The 23176-nt window shown below is 60.0% G+C and overlaps 1 protein-coding gene across 1 annotated transcript in view; it reads right to left on the bottom strand.

Moving 5' to 3' along the window:
- Positions 1–767: 767 nt before the first annotated feature.
- Positions 768–23176, bottom strand: part of RAI1 (retinoic acid induced 1) — a 73139-nt gene continuing 50730 nt past the window's right edge. Inside the window, 11 exon segments of the mRNA XM_040079370.2 lie at positions 768–887; positions 1243–1292; positions 1593–1686; positions 2862–3779; positions 3781–3894; positions 3896–3958; positions 3961–4302; positions 4305–4664; positions 4666–5082; positions 5084–6088; positions 6090–8493. Of these exon segments, the coding sequence (XP_039935304.2) occupies positions 873–887; positions 1243–1292; positions 1593–1686; positions 2862–3779; positions 3781–3894; positions 3896–3958; positions 3961–4302; positions 4305–4664; positions 4666–5082; positions 5084–6088; positions 6090–8477 (5766 nt within the window). The 5' untranslated portion in view covers positions 8478–8493 and the 3' untranslated portion in view covers positions 768–872.

Genomic DNA, 23176 nt, shown 5'->3' with positions numbered 1-23176 from the left:
CAGAGCTGTGGGGTTCAGCACAAGCACAGGGAGCAAAGCCCCTCCCAAGAGGAGCCACAGAAGAGGTGCTGGTGAGGCCAAGCCCAGGGAGGAGGGTGGGTTTCGGGTCCTGGACAGCAGGACCAGGTGTCCCCAGCCCAGCAGTGCCAGCGCCGCGTGGAGTGTGAGGGTGGTGGGTGCAATGAGCCAGGGTTTGGGGTTTGGGAGCGGGGCTGGGGCAGCCTGGTGGGTGCCCACCAGCCTGGCCAAGCACCCTTAGCCCCCTGAACACCCTGGGTGTGAGTGGGGACAAACAGGAGATGGAAGAACGAAACGGAAAAAGCAGAGTGGTGTTTGAAACAGCAGGCCGTTGTTTGCCTTTTTTTTTTTCTCTTTTTTCCCTCATTTTTCTCCCTTTTTTTTTTTTTTTCCCTTTTCTCATTTTTTTTCTTTTTTGTCTTTTTTTTTTTTTTTTTTTTTAAATCCTCTTCTTCGCTGAACTATATACAGACACCATGAGGTTTGCTGAAGGCAACATCTCAGATCAGATCAGTGTGATATTGAGAGCCGGGACCCACGGAGGGTCCGGCGGCTCCACAGTAAGACAACATCGCCGGGACCCCCCCCTCGTACACGGACACCCCCCCGCCCCCCTGTGCAGCCATCGCGGGTGGGGGATCCCGATCCGTCCCCCGCGTGTCCAGGCCGGGTTTTACCGGGACCCGGCGGGAGGGAAAGCCCGGCGCTGGCTCCGCCCGCCCGGAGCGGGCTCGGGGGGGGGTCCGGGGGGCTCACGGGGCGTCCCCGGTACGGCCCGGCCCGGCCCCGCTCTGCTCCAGGCGCTGCCTCCTCTGCCGGCCCCTCGCTGGCGGCGGGGCGGGTGCCCGCGGGCGCTACACCGGCTGCCTCTGCGGGGAGAACGGAGCAGTCAGCCCGGGGATCCCGCTAGAAGCCCTGGGTTGTCCTCATCGCCCTCCCACCGCCAATAATCCAGGCATCCGCCCGGGACGGAGCGCTTTGAGAAGGGGTTCAACCATCATTCGTCACTTTGGCTGTGCTCAGGGAAAGGGAATAAGACCCCTGGGTGTCCCAGACCCAGCAGCACCCAGTCGTCAGCCCACTCGATCCCCCTGGGGATGTGATGCCCACACAGAGCTGAGCATCCAGGATGGGTGTCCCCAGGAATTTGGGGTGTGAAGGCAGGTCCTCCTGCCACAGGGAGCTGCAGAGCATTGCGGGGTGAACAGGGGGCTCCGGGCTTACCTTATGTTTGGGACATCTCAGAGAGAAGCTCTCTTCAGTTAATAAGCAGCCTGTGAGGAGAGGACAAGGATGTGTCAGGGGACACCCTGCACTGCGAGGCAGCTGCCCAAGAGTGGAGGGAATGCAGTGTCCCCCTGGTCCACGGCCACCCACCAGCCACGGTGTTTGTGTGAAGGGCTCAGCTGAGGCTGGGCAAGCTTGTGACACCTGCCAGTGCTGCAGTGGGCACCACCATCCTGGCAAGCCAGCGAGCCACAAGGCCACCCCTAACCCTGGAGCAACGGGCCCCACATTCAACTGGGCCAGAGAGCGCCCAGGACCCCGTGCCCCATCCCCGTGGCCGGGCTCACCTGTGTCGATGGCACACGCGTAGTGGTAGGTGTGGGGACACCCCTTCTGGCAGCAGCCCACGGTGGCTCCCGCTTGCTGGCAGCTCGAGCACTTCTGTACACACACCCGGGAATTCGGAGCAGGGAAGGAGAGATGTGGAGAGACAGAGAGACCCTGTCAAAGCCCAGCACAGGAGAAGAGAACCACGACGGCCCCAGCAGCGAGGGCAATGCAGGCATCCCTGATCCTCTCCTGCCCCTCTTTGCCTCTCTCAGGAAACATCCTCCCTCCTGTGCCAGTGCACTGTGAACCACACCATGCCCATCACTCGGCTGTCTGCAGCCATGCACGAGGTTTCTACCTGCCACACAACTGCCCTGGATGACACCGAGCCCACAGCCATACTCCATGGGGCAGGAGGTGAAGGGACACGGGCAGGGTTGTGCCTGGCCTGCCCCGTCCGCAGCGGGTGCTGCAGGGATGGGAGCACCCGGCTCTGTGGTGTGGACAGCAGCCTCCAGACAGCCATGAAATGAGCACATAGGCTCGGCAATACAGCCAGCCACCAAACCTGGCACCGTGGGACTTGCTGGAACCTCCCTGCACAGCCTCTGATGGGAATCTGTCCCCTTCCTCCCCCCAGCACTAAAAATCCACCTCACAGAATCCCAGAATGGTGTGGAAGGGACCTGAAAAAAACCTCATCTCATTCCAGCCCGCTCCCACAGGCAGGAATACTGGCCACGTTGCTTCAAGCCCCATCCAGCCTTGAACACTGGGCCAGCCACAACTTCTCGTCCCCTTCAGCAACCTCCCTATTCTGCTCACACGATGCGGCCTTGCTCCAGTCTCTGCAGGAGAGGAGCAGGGCAGGATCATCCCCTCCCTTCAGTTCCCCTTCCCCTGCTGCCCATCACGGTGGCATCAGGCTGCGTTGTGCCCATTTTCATCTCCCACCCTGCGGCACCTCTCCTGCGCTGAGCTACCCCGTACAGCACACGACTGGGCCAGGGGATGTGACAATGCCAGTGGGGCCCAGTCGCCTTCCTAAAACATAAACCCATAGATTATTTCAGTGCCTAAAAGGGAGAGTTCAGGCACTATCAAGAGTCGCAGCAGCACAAATCTCGTAAGGAATTCAGCGGGGCTCACGGTGCTCAGCACCCGCCCTGCTCTCCCAGGGCAGAACTATCGATTTTCATCCCGACAGCGGGCGCAGACACGGGAATGACGTTGGCTGAAGGAGGCCAGCTGAAGATGCCGCCTCGGGCGTGCGGCCGAGCTCTTACCAGGTCGGCAGCCGCCTTGACAGCCTCCTGCAGCCCATAGAGCTTCCCCGCCACCAGGAAAACCCCAGCGGTCCATACGGCACAGGCCTCGTGCAGCCAGTGCTCCTGCGTGTCGCCCGCCGGCTCCTGCGGCGGGGACTCGGCCTTGTGACATTCGTGCCGCCGGGGCTTTTCGGCCGCCTCCTCGCCCTCTGTCCTCTCGTCACAGCAGTAGCAGCTCTGCAGCCGACGGAACATTCCCCGCGGGCTGGAGCGCAGCGAGCTCTGCTTGGCCGCCTCGGCGGCCCCCTCGGGCCGCGCCGCCTTCCCGCCGCAGCCGCCCTCAGTCCCGCGGGGCGCCCGCTCGGCCGCGGCGGGCACGGCGGAGTCCTCGCCCGGCCCTTCCGCCCGCGCCTTCTCCTTCAGCCGGGATTTCTTCTTGGGCAGGCAGTCCTCGGGGTAGTAGGGCCCGCAGAGGTCCCCCAGGTCCTTGTAGTTGGCGGGGTTGCGGCAGAGGCAGCAGACCAGGCACGCGGCGCTCAGCGCCTTCGACACCACCGGCCCCATGTGCATGGTGGAGGAGGCGGGCAGGGCCGCCCGCGGCCGCGGCGCCGGCCCGGCCGTTCCCCGCTGCAGCCGCGCCTCGTCGCCGGGCGAGTTGACCACGGTGCAGGTGGTGGTGAACTCTCCGCGCCGCTCCACGCGGACGTAGGGAGCGAAGGGCGGGGCGCGGCTGTCCGCCCGCAGCCGCTTGCAGGAGATGTACTTCAGCCGGATCTCGGGCTCGGCGGGGTGCAGCAGCGGGGCCTGCTGGGGCTGCCGCCGCCGCTTCCCGCGGCTCTTGCACCGCGCCGGCACCGCCTTGGCCTTGCCGTGGCCCAGACGCTTCCGCTGCCGCTTGGAGTAGCCGTTGTAGTTGGAGTGGTTGGCCCGCGGCTTCGGCCCCGCGCCGGCCCGCGGCGGAGCGTCCCTCAGGAGGGCCATCGCCGCTCCCTGCCTCCTTCTCCTCAGTCTTTGGTTTCTTCTCCCGAGGCGCCTCTCCGCACCGCTCGTAGGCCGGCTACACGCTCCCGGGGCAGTGGTGGAGGCAGTGCGGGGCTCAGGGGCGCCTTGGTCATTGCCCAGCGCTGCTGCTTTTGCCCTTACGATTCCTCTTCTTGGGCAGGAGCCCCAGGTTCTTGGCCACCATGTTGGGGCTGGACTGAGTCCCCGGCGTTGAGCCACAAGCCTCCCCCTGGCAGCCGTCGTAGGGCAGCTTCTTCCCACCACCCGGCTTCCCCTTTGGTGTTCGGCCATTGGGGTTCCGGCAGAGCGGCTCAGCCACCGGCACCGTGGGCACCTTCTGTGCTGCCGCCAGCTTGGGCAGCCGCGCGTCGCCCACTGCCACGGCCACCCCACTGTGCTTCACCACCCGCTCTCCCTGCTCTGCCCCAGCCGGGCTCAGGGAGGAGCCATAGGCAGTACCGTGGCTGCCACTGCTGTGGCCGCCGGTTTGCAGGTGAACTTCTTCAGGTTGGGTGAGGTGATCTTCTGGACGATGGCCTCCAGCTTGAGGCCGCGGCCCTTGCGGGGAGGCAGCACTTTGGTCTTGGTGGCCTCCTGGAAGGCCGCCCGGGAGGTGATCTTGATGCAGACATCAGGGGCCTCCTTTGGCAGGGGGGGCTTCAGGATGGCTTCGCCAGAGCTCTTGGGGGGCAGCTTGGCTTTCACCTTCTTGGCCACCGGCATCTTCTTGAAGAGGCTGGGGGGACCCTCTGGCTTCTCCTCCTTCACGCCACCGCTGTTGCTCCGCAGGACCAGGTTCCTCTTCTTGCTGGGGATGGGGGGAGATGAAGGTGGACTTCCTCTTTAGTGAGTGCAGCGGCCGCTCCGACATCTTGCCCCCCATGCCCGGCCCCGCTTTGGGCAGCTTCATCCGGGCACCCACCTTGCCCTCCTTGTGGGGGCTGCCCGGAGCTGGCAGCTTGAAGGCAGGCGGGAGGTGGTTGTTGGATAGGAGCTTTTTGGGCGCCTTGCAGTTCTTCAGCCGGACGTCAGCTGCCCGCTTGCCCCTCTGCCTCTTGGTGTAGAAAACCTCCTGTGTCTTCGTCCGGGAGCGCAGGATCATCGACCGCTGGTCCCTCTCCCCGGCTTCCACCGCGTCCCCCTCCAGCGGTGTCGGCCCCGCCACCTCCTCCGCCGCCACCAAGCCGGGCACCAGGAGGGCGGCATCACCGGCGTTTTGGACCACCCTGGGGGCCGGCCTGGCCGTTGCGCTTCCTGGTTTTGAAAGCCACCCGCTGCTTCACGCCAGCAGCGGGCTTCTTCCCCAGCTTCTCCTGGTGCGCGGGGCCTTCAGTCCCCTCCAGCGGGGCAGGGGCGCGGGGCTCGGCCAGGGCGGTGAAGGAGCGGGTGCACATGCGTGCAGGCAGACCCTCTGCTGGAAACCGGGGTGTTTGGCTCTGGGTGCTCTTGCTAGGTACCTCCGTCTGTCCGTCTGGCCCCAGGCAGGCGCCGGCCACGCTGCTGGCAGCCGGCAGCTGATCGAATGGACTCAGCACGGCGCTGCTGGGGCCGTCCCCCTCCGGCAGCCGGCAGTGGACCCTCTTGTTGCGGAGGCTCTTGCCCCGTGAGATAGGCTCCATCTTCCCCAGCACATTTTCGGGCGTGAGTTGCTGCTTCACCATGACCGATGAGGTGGATTCAGCATCGGTTGCCTCCAGGTGGGACGTCTCTCCTCCACCATTCTCCTCCTCAGGCTGGATGTGGGGCAGGGAGGACTTGAACCAGCTCTTCACCTTGGTCTCCGTGCCCACAGCAGGGCCCAGCAGGATGACAGACTGGCCAGAGAGGCGTGGGGTGAGAGCCGAGCTCTCCTTCTCCACTGTGCTGACAGTCTCCTCGGCAGACACAGGCACCTCGCTGGAGGACAGCACGGCCGGCATCTCCGGGGGCTTGGATGGTGAGGCATCGTACGTCACCGACTTCTGCTCCGAGCCAGCCAGCTCACAGAGTGAGGAGTACTCCTCTGCCTCCAGGTCTGACTCCTTCAGGTCCGGCGAGGAGATGATGGGGATCTCACTGAAGTCCCCAGCTGAGCAGCAGTGCCGGGTGTCCTGCAGCCACCTCTCGCTGTCCGCCTTTGTTGCTTCATCGTAGGTCAGTGTCTCCTCCTCCTCCGCCATCACCTGCTGGGCAAAGTCCTGGACCGGCTCGCTCTTGGCTGGCTGCTCTCCATCGCACAGGTCCAAGCCGCAGGCGTTTTTTTTTCTCCTTGCAGGAGCTCACCAATTTGCTGGGGAACAAGCCCTTGGGGAGGTCTGTGGCTTGGAGATCCTTCCACCGCAGGCAGGCCTCACCCAGGCTCTCCTCCGGCCACTCGAAATGCTCCATGGCATTGTCAGACGCCACCGAGTTGGCGGTGGTGTTTGAGTAGCAGCTGTAGCCGGTGGCTCCCGCACTTGATGTTGCTGCCGGGATGCTGGGCTTGGAGTTGAAGGCCAGTGGGGCAGTGTCCTTCAGCACATCCTTGCTTTCGGTGGCTGTGAACTCCACCTGGGGACCCTCGTACACCTCCTCGCTGAAGTCCTTCCCCGTGCTGGCCCCTGAAGCTTTGTCCATCTTAAGGGGCTCGGTGAGCGTGCTGGAGTCACCCTGGCTGGGCCAGGCGCCCTTCACCATGGAGTCCAGGCTGGGCCGGTGGTTCTCCAGCTGGAACGGGGACTTGGTGGTCTCCTTGCCCAGCATGGGCAAGTTGGCCCAGGCTTTGTCTGCCTTCTCGCTGATGGCATCCTGCAGGACGATGATCTCAGAAGCCAGCTCCTCCTGGGACAGGGCACTGAGGAGCAGTCGGGGGCAGTCCCGTTCATTGCTCACATACTTGGTGAAGGTCTCCAGGGGCAGGGTGGCATGGATACTCTGGAAGGAGTCATCTGATTTGGTGGACATGTCATCTGGGGAGGTCACAGAGCAGGTGGACACTGACTCAGGCTTTGCCTTGGAGTTGCTGTTGACGCGGGCAGGGCTGCGGTTCTGGTTGCAGTACAGGAAACTCCTCTCCAGCTGGTCCTCTGACCCACTGAGATAGTCAGCGTCCTGTGTCTCGGCGTGGACGGACTGGGGGGTGCTCAGCGGGTCGGACAGGGGGGTCCCCACCTGCTCTGCCGAGTAGGTGCTGCTCTCAGGACTGCAGTGCTGCCCCTTGAGCTGCTCGGGGGTCCTCGCTGGGGTCTTGATGCCTTTTTTCTGGGGCACAGCCGTTTTGGAGAGCAGCAGCTGCTGGACGGTGTTGGAGATGTTCTCCACTTGGGAGGTGAGCGCCGTCAGGCTCTGCAGGCTCAGGTCTGACAGCAGGTTTTCGGGCAGCTTCTCCTTCTGCAAGTTTTTGCAGTTCCCGGATTGAGTGTCGGGGCTCGTCCCGTCGGTGGGAGAAGGGTTCAGCAGCGGCATGAAATGGCTGTGGTCAGCAATGCCGGCCGGGAAGGCACCGGCACTCAGCGGCTGCTGGCTGTATTGGAAGTTCTCCAGGTTGGGCATCAGAGGGGAGGGAGTGGAGCTGTAGGACGGGGACCTGCCCACGGAGCGAGCCGGCGAGTGGCTGGCGCTGGGGCTGAACGTCTGGTAGTATTGCTCTGGCGTCCGGACGGGCGGCGCGTCGCCCTGGCAGTAGGTCTGGCCTGGCTGGTTGTAATGTTGGTACTTGGCCAGGTTTTGGTAGTGGAGGGTTTCTGAGGCGTGATGCCGCCCCTGCATGGGCTGCGGGGGCTGCGGGGGCTGCGGTGGCTGCGGGGGCTGCGGCGGCGGCGGCGGCTGCGGGGGCTGCGGCGGCGGCTGCGGGGGCTGCTCGTAGCCGATGCGGTTGGGCTGGTAGCCGTGCAGGTTGGGCACGCGGGGGCCAGGGGCCAGGCTGGCGGCACTGCCCAGAGGCCGCTCCAGCGGCGGCTGCCCCGAGGGCGCCGTGCAGCTCTTGTAGGAGTGGGCAGGCTGGCTGCCCCCAGGGACTGAGGAGTAGGTGGAGGAGGCAGGGAAGGACTGGGAGTGCTGCCCGAAGTGAGGGCTCTGTGAGAAGGGCATGGGTGAGGAGACATCGTTGGGCAGTTTCTGCCGCTGCAGCTTGGGGTAGGGGAGCGCGGGTGGCTGTTGCTGCTGCTGCTGCTGCTGCTGCTGCGGCTGCTGCTGCGGCTGCTGCTGGAAGTGAGTCCGGAAGGGCAGCGAGGTGGCCGCCGGCTCATGGTATGGCCGCCCACCCGCCAACGCCACCGTCTTCTTCATCAGGTTGTCCTCATACTTGGCCACGCCGCCGGGCAGCGCCTGTGGCTGGCCACCCCACGCCTGCAGGCTCTCGTCCCCGGAATACCGGGCCGGATAAGGGCTGTTCTCCTGCACGGTGTAATTGGAAAAGGCCGGCCTGCCCTGCAGCTGCTGCCCTGCTAATTGCTTGTTTCCCCGGTGGTATTTCTCCACGGCGCTGTTCTCATAGCCCGCGTAAGGCAGCTGCTGCTGACTGTAGTACTCCTTCGCCACCAGCCTCTGCCGCTCGCAGTTCGGCCCTGCCTGACTTTGATGCCTGTAATTCTCCAGGCGTGATGTATCTTGTGAAGTCGGCTGGTAGCTCTGCTGGTTGCCATGGAAACCACACCTTTCTCGAAAGGACTGCATGGCGCGGGCTCGTTATCTGCGAAGAGAGAGAGGGGAGAATTCAAATGAAGCGTCGCCGCCGCGGTGGGCCGGGGACCGAGAGGGACAGGGGTCACCTGCACCACCGGGACACCACTGCCTCGCCTCACCTCAGGGACCGGGCATTGCCCCACTGGGCATCGTCTCCCAGCCGCCCTGGACACACAGCACGTGATGCTGCATCACCTCGCGTTGCCCTGCATTGTCTGGCATCACCCCATGGTGCATTGAATTGACTGCATGGCCTTGCACTGCTCTCCAGAACCTCACCTCGTGTTTCACCTCCCTGTGTCATGTTGCCTTGCATCACCCCGAATTGCATCGCCCTGATTTGCCCTGAATTTCATTGCCTCACGCTACCCACCCTTGCTTCATGTTGCCTTGCATTTCATCACCCTGGTTTGAATCGCCCTGCATCACATCGCTTCGCCTCATCCTGCATCACATCACTTTCCATTTTGACTCCCTGCATTTTGTTGCCTTGTGTTGCATCGCCCTGAACTGCGTTGCCTTGCATCGCCTCCTCCTGCCTAACCTCACCTCACCCTGCACCACATCACCTTACGTTTTATCTCCCTGCATCGCATTGGCGTGCACTGCCCTGCATCTCCCTGCCCTGCATGGCATCCCACTGCCCCGCATCCCACCCCTGTGCACTGCACCGCCCCGGATGGCAGCAGCTGGCTCTGTGTCACCTCGCACCGCTCTGCATCGTGCTGTGTCGCCCCGCATCACGTTACCTGGCACTGCATCCCCGCCTTGCAGCGCCCTGCATCCTCCTCTAGCCCATCTCCCTGCATCGCAGCACCGTGCCCACGGGCAGGAGGATGCTGTGGTCTGGTTGCTTCCTCCCTGCCTGCAGTGGGCTCCTGCCCCTGCTGAAGCTGCCCCTCCCTGCTGCCCACCTGGTGCAGTGACCCCTCCACACCATGCCGGGTGCCTGTGCTTTGTGTTTCACACACCCGCCACCCCTCGCATCCGCAAATCACTCCCGCCCTTCTCACACGCCTCCCCAGGGATGCCGGGATCCTGCGAGCGTCTCTGCACACCCCTCTTATCGCCATTCTTTTTAATTATTGGGCTAATTACTGGAAGCAGCAGCGCGGAGGGCCAGAACCGCAGGCTCTGCTGCAACAAAAGTCATTTCAACTTGCTGGCTCTGCCTATCTCTGCCGGCTGCTGCCTCCCGCAGCCCCCCCGGCCCCAGCGATCCCCCTGCCCCGGCGCGATGCCATCTGGAAGCTGTCTGCTCCCGCCAGCAGCCGTCATTACTGAGCACCTCACCACCGTCGTCATTAAAGCTCCCCATTTCCTCACCCCGCTTGCTCTGGGAGCAGGGACACACCTGGGTCACTGGTTTGATCTCTCGCAGCACTCAAGTGCCTTGTGGGGGCTAATGAAGGCCTTGGTGGCAGGGGGATGCATCCTGCCTGTCCCCAGTGCTAGAGAGTTGAATGCACTGGGGTGGACACAAGGCTGTTTTGGATGTGGATTGAGATTTGTCAGCCTGGGTTAGGGCAGCCCCAAGGGTCTGTAGCTGTCCAGGGACATCCCCAGCGCTGCTCCCTTGGCAGTGACACAGTGGTGACACCAGTGCTGTCCCCTCAGCCTCCATCAAAGCAATGAGTATGACAAGAGGACGGGACCGCGTGCTGGCAGTGTTTGTCCAAGCCCATCCCAGCTCCTGGCACACTTCCCTGCGATGCCAGGCAGCCTTGAGCCAGGACACGGGTTGGTGTGTGTCCCCACCTGTCCCTCCATCACCCTCATGCCACCGCCACACCGTGCCAAACACCACATGGTCCCTTTGCTCGCAGTTCTGCCGCAGAAAGCACACTGCTGGTTTGACAGGTCTCGGCTCAGCCCTTTTCCTTGCAGCACCCACCAGTAACACCTCAGCACCTTTTTGGGGTCTACACACACACACACACGGCTTTATTTAGTTCAATTTCCATAAGGAGCAGCTGCTCAGGCATGCACCCATCACACAGTGTCCTCGGGCACCACTGGAGCCAGGCTCAGTGCCACCCACACCAGCCCAGCACCCCATCCCTCTCTGTTCCCCAGCCCCTTTTGGGATGTTTTCCACGTCACTGCCACACATTGCAGCTGCATCTTTGCGGGCTCTGCGGGCAACTGGATGCAGCTAAAGCCTAAATTCCAAGGAAAAGATGGGTCAAAAAAATCGGGAAAGCTGGCACAAAAGCCCCTACCACAGCACGGTGTCCTGTGCTAGCTCTGTGCCAGTGCTGCTGGAACAAAGGCAGGAAAATCAAAGCCAGCCTGTGGGGCAGCCCTGGGCTGTGGTGGGAGAATTAATGGGAGCAAAGAGCCCTTCAAGCTGTGTGGGAGTGGGTTTGAAAAATGAAATCGGCTTGAGAAGACCCTGGGCTGAAGCTTTAGGGGGAGCTTTTCTCCCCTTTCTCCTTTATTATTAATGATCGTGCTTAATTAATTATTGTTATTAATTAATTATTGTTAATTTTCCAAACAGCTGGGACAACGTCGGGATGAGCAAAAGCGCACGGTGGCGAGGGGACGGATCAGTCACCGGCGCGCAGAGGTGGGGACGCGCAGAGGGAACGTGTTCCGGCTGAAATCCCAGAGCCACGGCCCCACGTCCCTGTGGGCCGCCCGGGGCTGTCCCTGGGAGGGGACACGCTCATCACCAGCGGCACCTGGACCCAGAGGCCAGCTCTGCTCTGGGATCTAGCGCAGCGTTGCCGGGGAAGGGCCGTGCCAGATGTTGTTCCTGGTGTAGGCTGTTTCCGAGCAAACGCTTTAATGGCATCAAATCAAGCTGTCGACAGCAGGGAGGTTATGGCCTTCCCCCGGAGAGGGAGGTGGCTGTGGCTGGTCGCAGGGGCCCTGCCCACTCACTGTCCCTGCCAGGTCCCTGCTGGATGTGCTCTCTTGACCCTGAAGAAGTTTCCAGCCACTGCCTCTGAGATGGGAATCGATACGGGGCTGTGGGTGCAGGGTAGCGGCTGGACACCTGCCCCTGGCAAAGCCGTGCTGTGGCCAGGGCTCATGGCGTGGGGAAGGGAAAGGGCAGGGACTTGGGGCCACCATGGTGACCAGCACTGGCACGACCCCGTCCCTGGAACACAAGGAGCACGCTCACTGCTGGCTACATCCACCCCACAGCATCCATCCCCTTGGTCCCAAGGGAGCGTGGGGAGCACAGCACAGCCCGTGTGACTCATGGGGGACACACAAGGACCTGATGCACCTCCCAGAACCGGGGCTATGATGGTGCACGGGGTCATGCTGCCAGTGCAGGGGGCTGCCGTGGCACGGGGCAGATGCCGGGGCACCTGCAGCCTGCCCGCTGCTCGGGAGGGTTTGTGCTGCGTGGCTGCATTCCGTGTTATTTTCCTCCCCACACTCCTCCTTCTTTCCTCCTTCCCTGCCTTCTCACCCTTCCTCTTTTGCCTGGCAGGGACATGGCATGGCCGGATCCGGAGCTCTCTGAAGGCAGCCCTGGACTTCGCCCCTCTCGGTAAGCACCCAAGACCCCCAACGCCTCAGCCCAGGGGGGAAAAGGGCGTCCCCCCGTTTCCCTGCACGCTGGCCTTGCTTCCCAGCTGCTGCTCATCCCGCGGGGCTTGATCCAGCCCTGCTGCTCCTCCGGCTGCTCCCTCGCCTTTGCTGCTGTACCGTCAACAAGGACTCAGCGACTAAAAATAGCAGCGCGCTCTCGCAGGGGGATGCTCCGCCATCAGAGCAGCGCTGGCACTGCGGACACCCCGCTCCCCATCCCAAACCCCTGGAGCAAAGCCGCTCCCAAGCCTCGTCCCACACCCAGGGGTGCAGCCCCATACGGTGAGGTGGGATCGGAGCTGGGAACGAAGGGATTGGACCCCCCCTGGATCCCCCGGCAGCTCTCAGGGAGGGGAATAAGCGCCTATCGAGTAGCGTCAGCCCCGGATTTGTTTAATTGTGAGCTGGTGGAGTTTAAAGAAACCCTTTCTGGCTGGCTGCCACACCGCAAAGTGCTCCGGAGAATTTGATTATTAAGGGAGGAGAGAAAAGGGGAGGCTGCGGGGAGGGGGGGAGCCGGGGTGTGTGGGACAGACCAGGAAAGGGCATCCTGCCTCAGGAGCTGGGAATGAGAGGAACTGGGGGGGTGGAATACAGACAGACCCCCCTCAGCAGTGCGGTGGGGCTCGCCCGGGGTAGGAGCAAACCCTCCACGCAGCTGTGGAGCTGCTGCTGTTTGTCCTTGCACCCCACAGACACCCGGCTGCCAAAGCTTCAATGCCCCCTTCTGTAATGCACCCTCTCCCCAGTGGACCCCCATACTGCAGTGCCCCCCAATAAACCCCTTGAATGCACCCCAATAATGGTCCCCCTTCCCAGTGAACCCCTTCAATGCACCCTCATTAGTGCACCCCTGCCCCAATGCACCCCAATAATGTGCTCACCCTGCGGTGAACCCCTTTAATACACGTCTCCAATCCCTCCCATCGCCACCAGCATCTCGCACCCCGCCCGTGCTCCGTCCCGGCGCAGCGACTGGGGGGTTATGGTACCCCAGGGCAGCCCGCAGCCCCCCGCGCCACCCCAGCCCCGCGTCCCGCCCCATTTCGGCGCTCAGCCGACCGGAGCAGCTGTTCCCTGCACACTTCACTTGCCCGCAGATGATGATAAATGGAGCTGGGGCTGCGCCTCCCATTGCGTGGGGGTGGGCGGATGTGGGTGAGGAGGAGGAGGAGGAAGGATGGGGTCCCCATCTCCTGCAGCCCCCCCAGATCACGCTGCTCCTCCCATCCAGCTGCTGGGGAATTCCCTGGGCAGGTCCCCCCCTTCTCCAAACCGCCCTCCCGGGGGGTTGGAACCTGCCCAGGGAATTCCCGTGGCAATGGGATGCATCCCCAGCCCCAGATCAGTGTCCCATTTAGGGGCCACAGTCCTTCACTGCTGTCCCCCCCCCTCGCCCTCTCCCAGCTCTGCTCCTCCCCAGTGAGGAATTTTCCTTGGGAAAAAATCCACCGCCTGCGAACCGCACTCATGACTCAACGTTTCTGCTGGCCCCGGTTCCTCTGTCGCTTGCCAGGGGAAGCCCGTGGCCGCCCCAACCTCATCCCCTCACATGGAAATCCGGCTCAGCCGCCAGCTCCAGCCTCTCTCCCCTTGGTTTTTCCTCCTTTATTTTGCAAGGAGCTGGGGGGGTTGGGTCCTTGATGTCAGGGATGGGAGGTTTGCGGAGGGGTTGGGCTGGGGAGGATGATGGGAGGTCCTGGGAGTCAGAGTAGTTTGCTGGGGTTTTTTTCTTGGTGGTGAAAAATGTCAGTTGGTAAGGCGGGATTTGGAAAGGAAAGGGGGGAAAAAAGGGGGGGGAAAAGAGGAAGAAAAAAGGGAAAAATAAAAAAGAGGAAGGGAGGAATACAAAATAAAAGGGAAAAGAAAAAAAGGAAAAGAAAAAAGGAAAAAGAACAAAGGAAACGAAAAAGAAAAAAGAAAAAAGAAAAAAGAAAAAGAAAAAGAAAAAAGAAAAAGAAAAAGAAAAAGAAAAAGAAAAAGAAAAAGAAAAAGAAAAAGAAAAAGAAAAAGAAAAGACAAGACAAAAAAGGGAAAAAAAGAGAAAAAGAAGTGGGGAAAAAAAAACGGCTGGAGGCTCACAGCAAAACAGATGCTCAGCCTGAGCCTTCCTGGGCAAACTCCCTCTCCGGAGGTGAACCGTGTTCCACTGCAGAGCAAAATTCATGGCCGGATGTAGCATGGAGTGAGGCTCCACATGATCCTGCTCCCAGCCAGTGGTTGGACATCGACCTTGGGGCTCTGAGGGGAGAGGAAAACCAACCCTGCAGGAGGCTGTAAACACAGCCGAGGTTAGGAGAGATCCAGCAATCCCAGCCTCCAAACCCAAATCCTGGTGCAGACGTGCCTGGAGCCGTCAGCACAATGGTGCCAGGGCACCGATGGGCACAGCCGTGGCCGTGGGGTTGTTGTCACCCCACGGTGACCTTCAGCCATCCCTCCAGCCTCACCCCAAGTGAGCAGCACGGGGCCAGCGTGAAGCGACAGCCAGTTCTCCACATGCTCACGTTTTTCTTCTGTACTCATTTTCTGCCTGACAGGTTGGGATCCTTCTTCCTTCCTCCCTTCCTTCCTCCCTCCCCTCCTGCTCTCGGCCTGACTCACTTCAATTCCAATAACAATTAGCCATTCCAATCATTACTGTGACCGCTAATATTAACCCTCCCTTCTTCTCCCACATCCTGTTTGTCCCCTGCCTCAGTTTCCCCTTGAAGCAGGACAGTAGCTCCGTCCCTGCAAGGAAAGGCGGGGAACCGATGCCATATCCTTGGCACCCTCCTTCCGTGATGCTGATGCCCCAAGGGGTTCACGCTGCTTGCAACAAAAATAAAAGCAAATAAAAGCTCTCCCAAGTATGGGAGAGGGAATGGATCCTCGTCCCAGTCCTGGATCTGGTCTGCACCTGCACTGCTTGCTCATGGATGTGGTTGGATGAGGAAGGCTGCACTCCCTGGGGAATGTCACAGGGATGGCTCAGGGTTCCCCGGCACCTGCTGACCCTTCAGCGCAGCAAACCCACACTGAACCTTGGTGGCAGGACCCGACTGCTGGAAAATCCACAGGGTCAGAGCCAGGACCATGCTCTAGCTGTGTCTCAGTTTCCCCACTGTAGAGTGGTTCAGGTTTGTGCTGGGGTCCAGTGTTGATGCTGGGAAGTGCCAGCCCAGGAGCATGGGAATGGAGCAGGCTCATGTCCCAGCTCCAGGATCCTGGACCTCCTCCCCAGTGTGTCTCTCCACCCCCAACAGAACTGGAGACCCTGAAGGATGACAGGTAGCTGTCAGCCCAGAACATTCCCAGTTCTTCTGAATGTGCCACTGGGTCCAGCCCCTCTGGTTTGTCCCTTGTCACAGACAGTTTTTCTACCAGGAAAACTTTCATCCCAAACCAGGAGGCCTCAGCCGCTGTGGGATGGCTGCTGACAGCAAAGGACAGAGCCTGGCACCATCTCACACCTCCTCCCCTTCCCAAACTCTCTTTGGGATGGAGATAGGGCTTTGTTCCCAGTGTCCCCACCATGTCAGGCACATGGGACATTTAAGCCTGTGTTTCAGACCAGTGCTATTCAACTATCACTGGCGATCCCAGAGAGATCCCCAGTCCCTGTCTCATTGAGACCCCCTCACCGGGATTCATGGTTACGGGGGGCATCACCCTGTCCCCCTTCTTCCTTCCTGTAGCAACTCCTGCCTTCACTTTTGGAGCAGCCAATCTCACCATCCAGCAACCACCAGCTCCCCACTGCCCCCACAGCGAAACCCCTCGGACACGGGCACCCCACAGATGCCACGTTTGAGCATCTGCCCGCAGACAGCTCCACGCACCGGAGCCAATCCCGGCTGTGCCGCTGCCGGGCTCTGCCCTGAGCCATCCCCTGCCGGCAGCAGACAGCTCGGTAATGAAGCGTAATGCTCCGACACTCCCCTGAGTGACAGTGGCCAGCACCGGCTGTGTCCCCACGCCCCAGCACGGCCTCCTCTGCCTGCCAGCGAGGGGATGAGCATCCTCCTGCCACCAGCGGGGCTGGGAGCTGCAGAGTGGGCACCTGCTAGGGGATGCTGAGCTAGAACCCCCTGGGGGAAGGGAAAAATAAGGATAAATTGGCGTTGAAAGAAATCAATCAAGTAAAAAAAAAAAAAAAAATATATATATATATATATATATAAAAGAAAAGAAGTTTGAAAATAATAAATTGAGGTTTGATGCTGCGTGGTAAATTATTTTGGTATTATATATTCCCCAGCTTCAAATCCTGAAGACAAATACTGGGGCAGGTGAAGTGGGAAGCAGATTTCCAAAGGCCTTCTCCTGGCTCCAGGTTATTGACTCTGTCAATCACAGCGGGCGCCGTCCCCACCTTTGGCACCCCGCAAAATCGGTTCCTTTTGTTCCTGCTGAAAAACCGGGGAGGGGGGAAGAGGAGGGGAGAGGAATTTGGGGCAGGGAACTTCCAAAAGAGATGATTAAGGAGTTAATCTGCCTGAAATAGATAAGGAGCTTAGAGCTGCTGGTATTTGACTGTCCAAGTTTGGATTCAGCGTGTCTTAAACACTGGCTGGAATGTACTTAGATATGACCAAAGTACATGTCCCCCCGAGGAATTACCAGGTTGCCAATTAGATTTGCTTCCCAGATTCACTCAAACCTTCACAAGCTTCTTCAGAGCAGGAAAATTGCTGCCTGTCCCTGGGGAGATGGTGGAGCAGCCGCTGCTGCCTGGCCCCGCAGCCAGCACAGCATGGCATGGCACGACACGAGATCCCAGTGGGCAACCCCGGGATTTGCAGGAAGGTGGCACAGCCAGGATGATGGCGAGGCAGGGATGCCTGTGCCAGGGTATGGGGGCACTAGGCATGGCCCGGTGGGTGCTGCTGGGGGAATCTGGGTGGTTTTGGGTGATTGGGGTGGTGGTGTGAGCCTTGCCATGATCACAGCGCCGGTGCACTGGTGGGGCTCTCACCAGAGCAGGCTCAGCATTCCGTGGGGATGCACAGCCAGGGCTCTCCCTACTCCCAGCTGGGCTCACAGTGCTGCCACGCAGCCACATCCAACCTAAAACACCCCAGCCCAACCTCCAGGCAGGGGACACAACACAGAGCAGAGCCATGATGGCACGTGGGGAAGGCCAGCAAACACTGAAATGTGAACAAACCCCAGCGGTGAACACCTGGCTCCTGGTCCCTGTGGGCACCTGGCACACCACAAACTCACCACAACCCAATGCTCAGAGCAGTGAGAACCTGTCCAGGCCAGGCTGAGGATCACCACTCCGAGGCCACAACATCCAGCACCAGGACAAAGTAGAGGTAGGAAAGCAAACACCAACCCCTGAGAAAACCCTTCCCTTTCCATTTATTTTAACCACTCCCTTCCCATCCTTGTTATTTATGGTGCTGCACAACATGATAGTGAAAATAAAGAAGTCTGGGGGGGGCTGCATGACCAACACAGAGGGAGGACCATGATGGGGGATCCCACCACCAGCTCCCACATGCAGGCACCGAGTTCCTATCCAATCCTGGGCTCTATTTACTAAATCTGAGCTGTGCTGGCATCCCAATCCCATTGAAAAGTGTTGGGAGTGGCAGCCAGTCTCACCAGGCCGGTGTTGTCACTGTTGGAGTGGCGGTGGCACCGTGATGGAAAGTTGCTGGAACATCAGCTTTGGATGTGAGTCCTGGTAACAGTTGCTATGTGAAACATTCAGAGGTGGAATTTACTGTCACAGTTAATAATAGATGAAGGTTTTAGAATTTTTGATGCTTTACATTTTAAGCTGTTTGATTTATAATGTCTCAGAAAAGGGTGGGGGGGAGGCAGGAGCTGAACAGCAGCACAAGGTAAACAAAGCAAGTGGGGAGGTGGGCAAAAGGCTCCATCCATCCATGCATCCATCCATCCCCCGCTCATTCCAGAGATGTGCTGAGATCCCCCATGGCCAGCAATGGGATGGGGTCTCCCCACCAACCACCAACACCAGCGATCACCCCATCAGAAAACCGCGGCACGACTGGGACAGAGCCCCTCAATTCCACATCACACTTCATTTTGGGTTGGTTTTTTTTTTTTGCCTGCATCCCTCCTCCCTGTTTTCATTCTGGCGGGTTGCTGGGTTATTTACTTGCTGGCGCTCCTCTCTCCTCTCCTCTCCTCTCTTGCAGGTGTATTTCAAGTAGCTCCGTAAATAGCAGCGCGCGGCGTGCCTGCGGCGGGGCGCGCGGGTCCTGCTGATTGGGAGCGCGCTGCCAAAAGGAAAAAGAAGGGCCTCACTTCCCTGCCAAGCTGTCACCCTGTTTCCACAAAGAGGTGCCAATGTCCTGGCACGTGGGGATGCTCCAGCTGGATCCTGGGGGGCTGATGTGTGCTGTGTCCACTCCTTCCTGGAAAGGAGCAGTGAGCACAGGTGCTGTGTGAAGAACCTCGGTGTCTCATGGTGTCCTTTGGTGTCCTCGATGTCCCATTATGGGCACCAAAGCCCTGTGATGGCTCCAGCTCTGGCACATTCTTCCTGCTTCTTCCAAACTCTCTTCCAGTGCGTATGTGGAGCATCCCAGTGCCTCAGATGTGTGGTCAGGAGGATTTAATCCCAGCTCAGTAGGGCTTCAGGTCATGACACGAGAGGGGACTCCAGACTTCCTCCACCAGTGCTGGGCACGCAGTGACATCTTGACAAAACTGGGGGGTGGGATGGAAGAGAGGGGGTTCCCCTGTACTCCCCCAAACACGGTGCAGACAGGAGACACTTTGCAGTGCTGTTGGGTGAACGTGGAGCCTCCAACACCTCAAGACATTCCTGCCCTAACCAGCTCCATGGCTCCTGCCAAAGCCCTGAGTGCACACAGGGGCTGCCAGACCCCAGGAGGTGGCTGAGGTGCATCCCACACCACCAGCACTCTCCAGCCCTTCAGGAGCCCCTGTTCCCCCCACGACTGGAGACTCCCAGGGGTCCTGGGCTGAGCTGCCCTGTGATGTCTCAATCAGGGCTGTGCATCGCCCCATTTACATACGCACATCCCGGCTGGAGCCGAGCGTAATTTCCTTATAAAGTGGCTTTGACACACGGGGTAGCTCGCCTTAATGAGGAGGGTTATTCCACAAAGATCCGTTACTAATGGGCTTGGGGCAGGCAGAGCCCGTGCATGCTGAATCCTGCTGCCAAACCCAGCCCCACACAGCACCCGGATCTCCCCACGGACACAGCATCCCCACGGGAATTACACCCACGGCTGAGACAGCGCTGGCAGGTGGGATCTCACCCTGATCCCAGTAAGATCCTGTGCCTCTGCCAGCTGCCTCTCTGCCTTGCATCAAAACCCACTTGGAGGTCCAAAAAGGCGACCGTGAGGCACGTCTTGGCATGGAAACCACCCAACCCTTCCCAAAAAGCAGCTCCAGGGAGGGAGATCAAAGTCAGCGCAGCACTGGAGTCCCCCAGCACACACGAAGCATCTGAAACATCCAACCATCCACATCCCTGTCTGCACAGGCACCCACTCTAGGAAAGCACCGCTCTCGCCTGGCACCAGCCCTGACGGCAACCAGCCCATCATTACCAGCACCGCCCAATTAAAAAAAACAGATTAAACCCCGCGACTCCCCGCAAAGAGCAGGTCCCTCCCTGCAGAACCCCGACAAATTCAATGCAGAGGTTGATCCCTGCCATCCCCCCGTTCTCCCCCGGGGACCCCCGATAGCGGCGGTGCCTCGTTAGCCGGCGTTTTGCCGGCGATTGGCTGCGGCTCGTTCGTGGCGTCTGCCCCAGACACCTTCTCCTGCCACCGGAGGAGCGCCACGTCCCAGGGCACTGTCACAATATATTAAGACGCGGCGCTAAAAATAAGCGACGGCAAAAATAAGCAAGGAAAAGAAAAAAAAAAAAATATCGCGGTCCCTGCCTGCCCCGCACCGGCGGAGCTCCCGCTGCCTCACGCGAGCTGGGGAAGCACGTCAGGAACGAGAGGGTTTTATTAAAACGACGTGGGTTTCTTTCGGTTTTTATTTTCCCCTCCCCTCCGCCCCCATCTCCGGGCTCTCCAAGGAGCGAGCCCCGCGGTGACACACAGGACTTGGTGACAAATCATGCCGGGGGTGGGCGGTTTCTCTGCGTGCTGCTGGTTCCGGGCATGGCCACAGCTGCCGTGAGGCCCTGCCCGTCCCTCCGGGGCTGGAGCTCATCCCTGCGCACCCCACACAGCCCGGGGGTCGGGCTCTGCCCCCCCCGCCATGGGGACACCCCAGGAGCCACGGGCGCCGCTCCGTGTGCCCAGCCGTGGCGCGCCACCAAAGCACGGACGGCTTTCGGCCGCCTTAGACGCAACAACAGCCAGGCTGGCTCCCCGTGGCTCTCCCCGCTCCCGGAGCTCCCCAACACCTGCAGACACCCCCATTCTCCCCGCTCGCCGCTAGCCAGGCACACGAGCGCCGGTGCGGCACAGCCCACGGGGTGGGAGCCCGGAGAATCGGAGAATCCTCCACCCGGGAACGCATCTTGGAGCACCTGGGGCAGAGGTGCGGCTCCTCCCCGCTGCCTACACCCCGCGGGGTACCATCCTCCGCGCCGGATTCCTCGGGGCTGTCGGAGGGGGACACAGCCCCTGCTCGTGTCCGTGAGATGCAGGAGCAGCTCCGGGAGCGGGGACGGCTCCGTGCCCGCAGCCCAAAGGCGTGCGGCCGCCCCGCTGCCTCGGCTGCGGCTGGAACGAATGCGTGCACATACCTCTGCCCCGGCACGGCTGTTTGCTCTTCTCTTCCGCGGCTGTGATTGATTAAAGGATCAGGGACATCTGAGAATGGAGGCAGCAGCGGCAGCGGCAGAAGCAGCTCCCTTTGGACTTGGAGAGCTTCCTTGCCTGCTGCTTGCTGCTGCCGTTGCCTGTCAGGCAGCTTTTAATCAAGGTTTGCTTATATCTGCAAAGGCCTTTCCCAGAGGGATGAAGGGAGGAAAAGAGGGGGGGAGAGTATATTAACATGCCAGCCACCCTCCCTCTCCCTCTCCTTTGTTTATGGAGAGGGTCAGTGCTTGGAAACGGCTGGCGGGGACCGGGAAAGGCGCTTTGGGGGTGCTGGATTGTGGCGCAGCTCTCGGCATGTCCGGGTCTCGTGGCAGAGCCAGGGGTAGGGAGGGCATCATACTCAGCTGGGATGTGCTCAGTAAGAGCACCAGTGTTGTGGAGGGAGCAGCACCTGGGGGCCAGGGCTTGGTGGCTTCCTCCGGGTGGCCCTGGATGCCTGGCATGTCCCCACAGGCATGGCAGGGCCTGTACGCCCCCAAATCGGGGTCTCAGCCCAGAGACACCAACACCAACCCTGTGCTGAGACCAGCACTGCCCCTCCATCAAGACCACTGAGGCAGAAGGAGCCCAGGCCCCTCCACCCCACCCCTGGCCTCATGGAAGGTCAGGGTCTCCATCCTCATCCTGCAGCTCACTGGGACTGCAGTTGGGACGGCCACATCACAAGATCCCATCTCCCTTCTGCAAGGTGGGCTCTGGCAGCGAAACCAGGGCTCAGAGGGACCGACACCAGCCCCACACCTACCCCAGGGCTGGGTTTGCCTCATGGCACTGGGATTTCAGCACTGCACAGGCTGGGAGCACCCACCACAGCACCATCACCCACCACAGCCACCAGCAGAGCCGTGCACACCATGCAAGCCACGTGGGAGGACAGGTGACCCCAAGCCCCGTGCCCCCTCATCAAGCACTTGTCTCTGCCTCCACTGCCATTCCTGCACATCACTTTGGCTCTCCACGTTATCTTATTGCTCAGCTAATGACCTGCTAAAAGTATTATGTGAAAAACCGTGCTCTTAGCCAGACATTAGACTGGTTAGGACCAGCGGGTCATGCTTTATTGCTTTAATAACGGAGTTTATGAAAGGTCGTCTCATAACTGATAACATGCATAATTTTTGTAACTTAATTAATGCTGCTAATATACTGGAGTCTCCATCAGCTGCTGGTGCAACTGATGCACAGTTTGCATCCTGAGCAGGGCTGGGAAGGGTATCCCAGGCCAGGCTCTGCCCGCTGTCCTTGCCAAACAGCACCCACAGCTGGAACACAGCTCGGATCCACACCAAAACCTCACCGTGCCACTTCTCCACACCGGAGCATCCCGTTCAGAAGTGCTCCAGCAGAGACACGGAGTGCTCTGAGTGGGCAGAGGGAAATGGGAACAGATCCAGTTCCCAACCCCACAAGCCTGAAGGGATTTCTTTGCTTACGCTCTGCCCAGCCCATGGAGAAGACAAGGCATTAAGTGGGACCTGCAGTCAGGGAGAGTTTTACCTGTGGAAGAACCAAAAACCTCCGAGGGATGGGAGGTGCTCCAGCAATCCCATCCATCTCTGCCCAAAGTTACAACTGAGCAAAGGAGTTTTGCCTTGACTGGGGATTTGTGGCTGTGGCCCAAGAGGGTTCCCCTGGGAACCCCCAGGCAGACCCTGCTCCTCTGGCAATGCTAAGGGCAGCCAGGCTGGCATGGGGCAGGATCCTGCTGGAACTGCTGCCTTTCTTCCCACCACTGTTTTTTTAAGGACAAGCTCCTTGACAACAATTTTTAACAGTATTTTTTGAGAATTTCCTTTAAGAACACCCTCCTGTGAGGGTGGGGAGGCCCTGGCACATGTGCCCAGAGAAACTGTGAATGCTCCATCCCTGGAAGCATCCAAGACCAGGCTGGACAGGGCTTGGAGCAACCTGGGATAACAAAAAATGTCCCTGCCCATGGCAGAGGGCAGAAGTGCATGGTCGTTAAATCCCTTCCAACCCAAACCATCCTATGATTCTGTGACAAGTACGCATTTTTCTCATTAAAAGGGAAAAAAAATACAAAAGCAAATAACTTCTCCCCACTATCCGAGTGCACACCTGGGGGGCTGAGTGCTCACGGGGGAAGCTGGGAATCAGACGCATTTTCCAGGCAGCAAAAACAAGCCCTTCCCTTGGAAAAAAAAAAAAAAAAAAAAGAAAAAAGAAGGAAAGAAAAGAAAAAAAAAAAATCATGTAAATAGGAGCCCAGGTGCATGCGGTGTGCGAGTCCCTGATATGCTGCCACCAGCAAATCTGGTGAGCTGTGAATCCGCGGCAGCGCGCATCCAACGCTGCAAATCCGAGCTGCTCCAGTCGCCTGCTTAG

Source organism: Hirundo rustica, chromosome 15 (assembly GCF_015227805.2).
Source record: "Hirundo rustica isolate bHirRus1 chromosome 15, bHirRus1.pri.v3, whole genome shotgun sequence".
In the NCBI taxonomy this organism is placed as follows: domain Eukaryota; kingdom Metazoa; phylum Chordata; class Aves; order Passeriformes; family Hirundinidae; genus Hirundo; species Hirundo rustica.
This window is presented reverse-complemented; position numbering and strand designations above follow the sequence as displayed.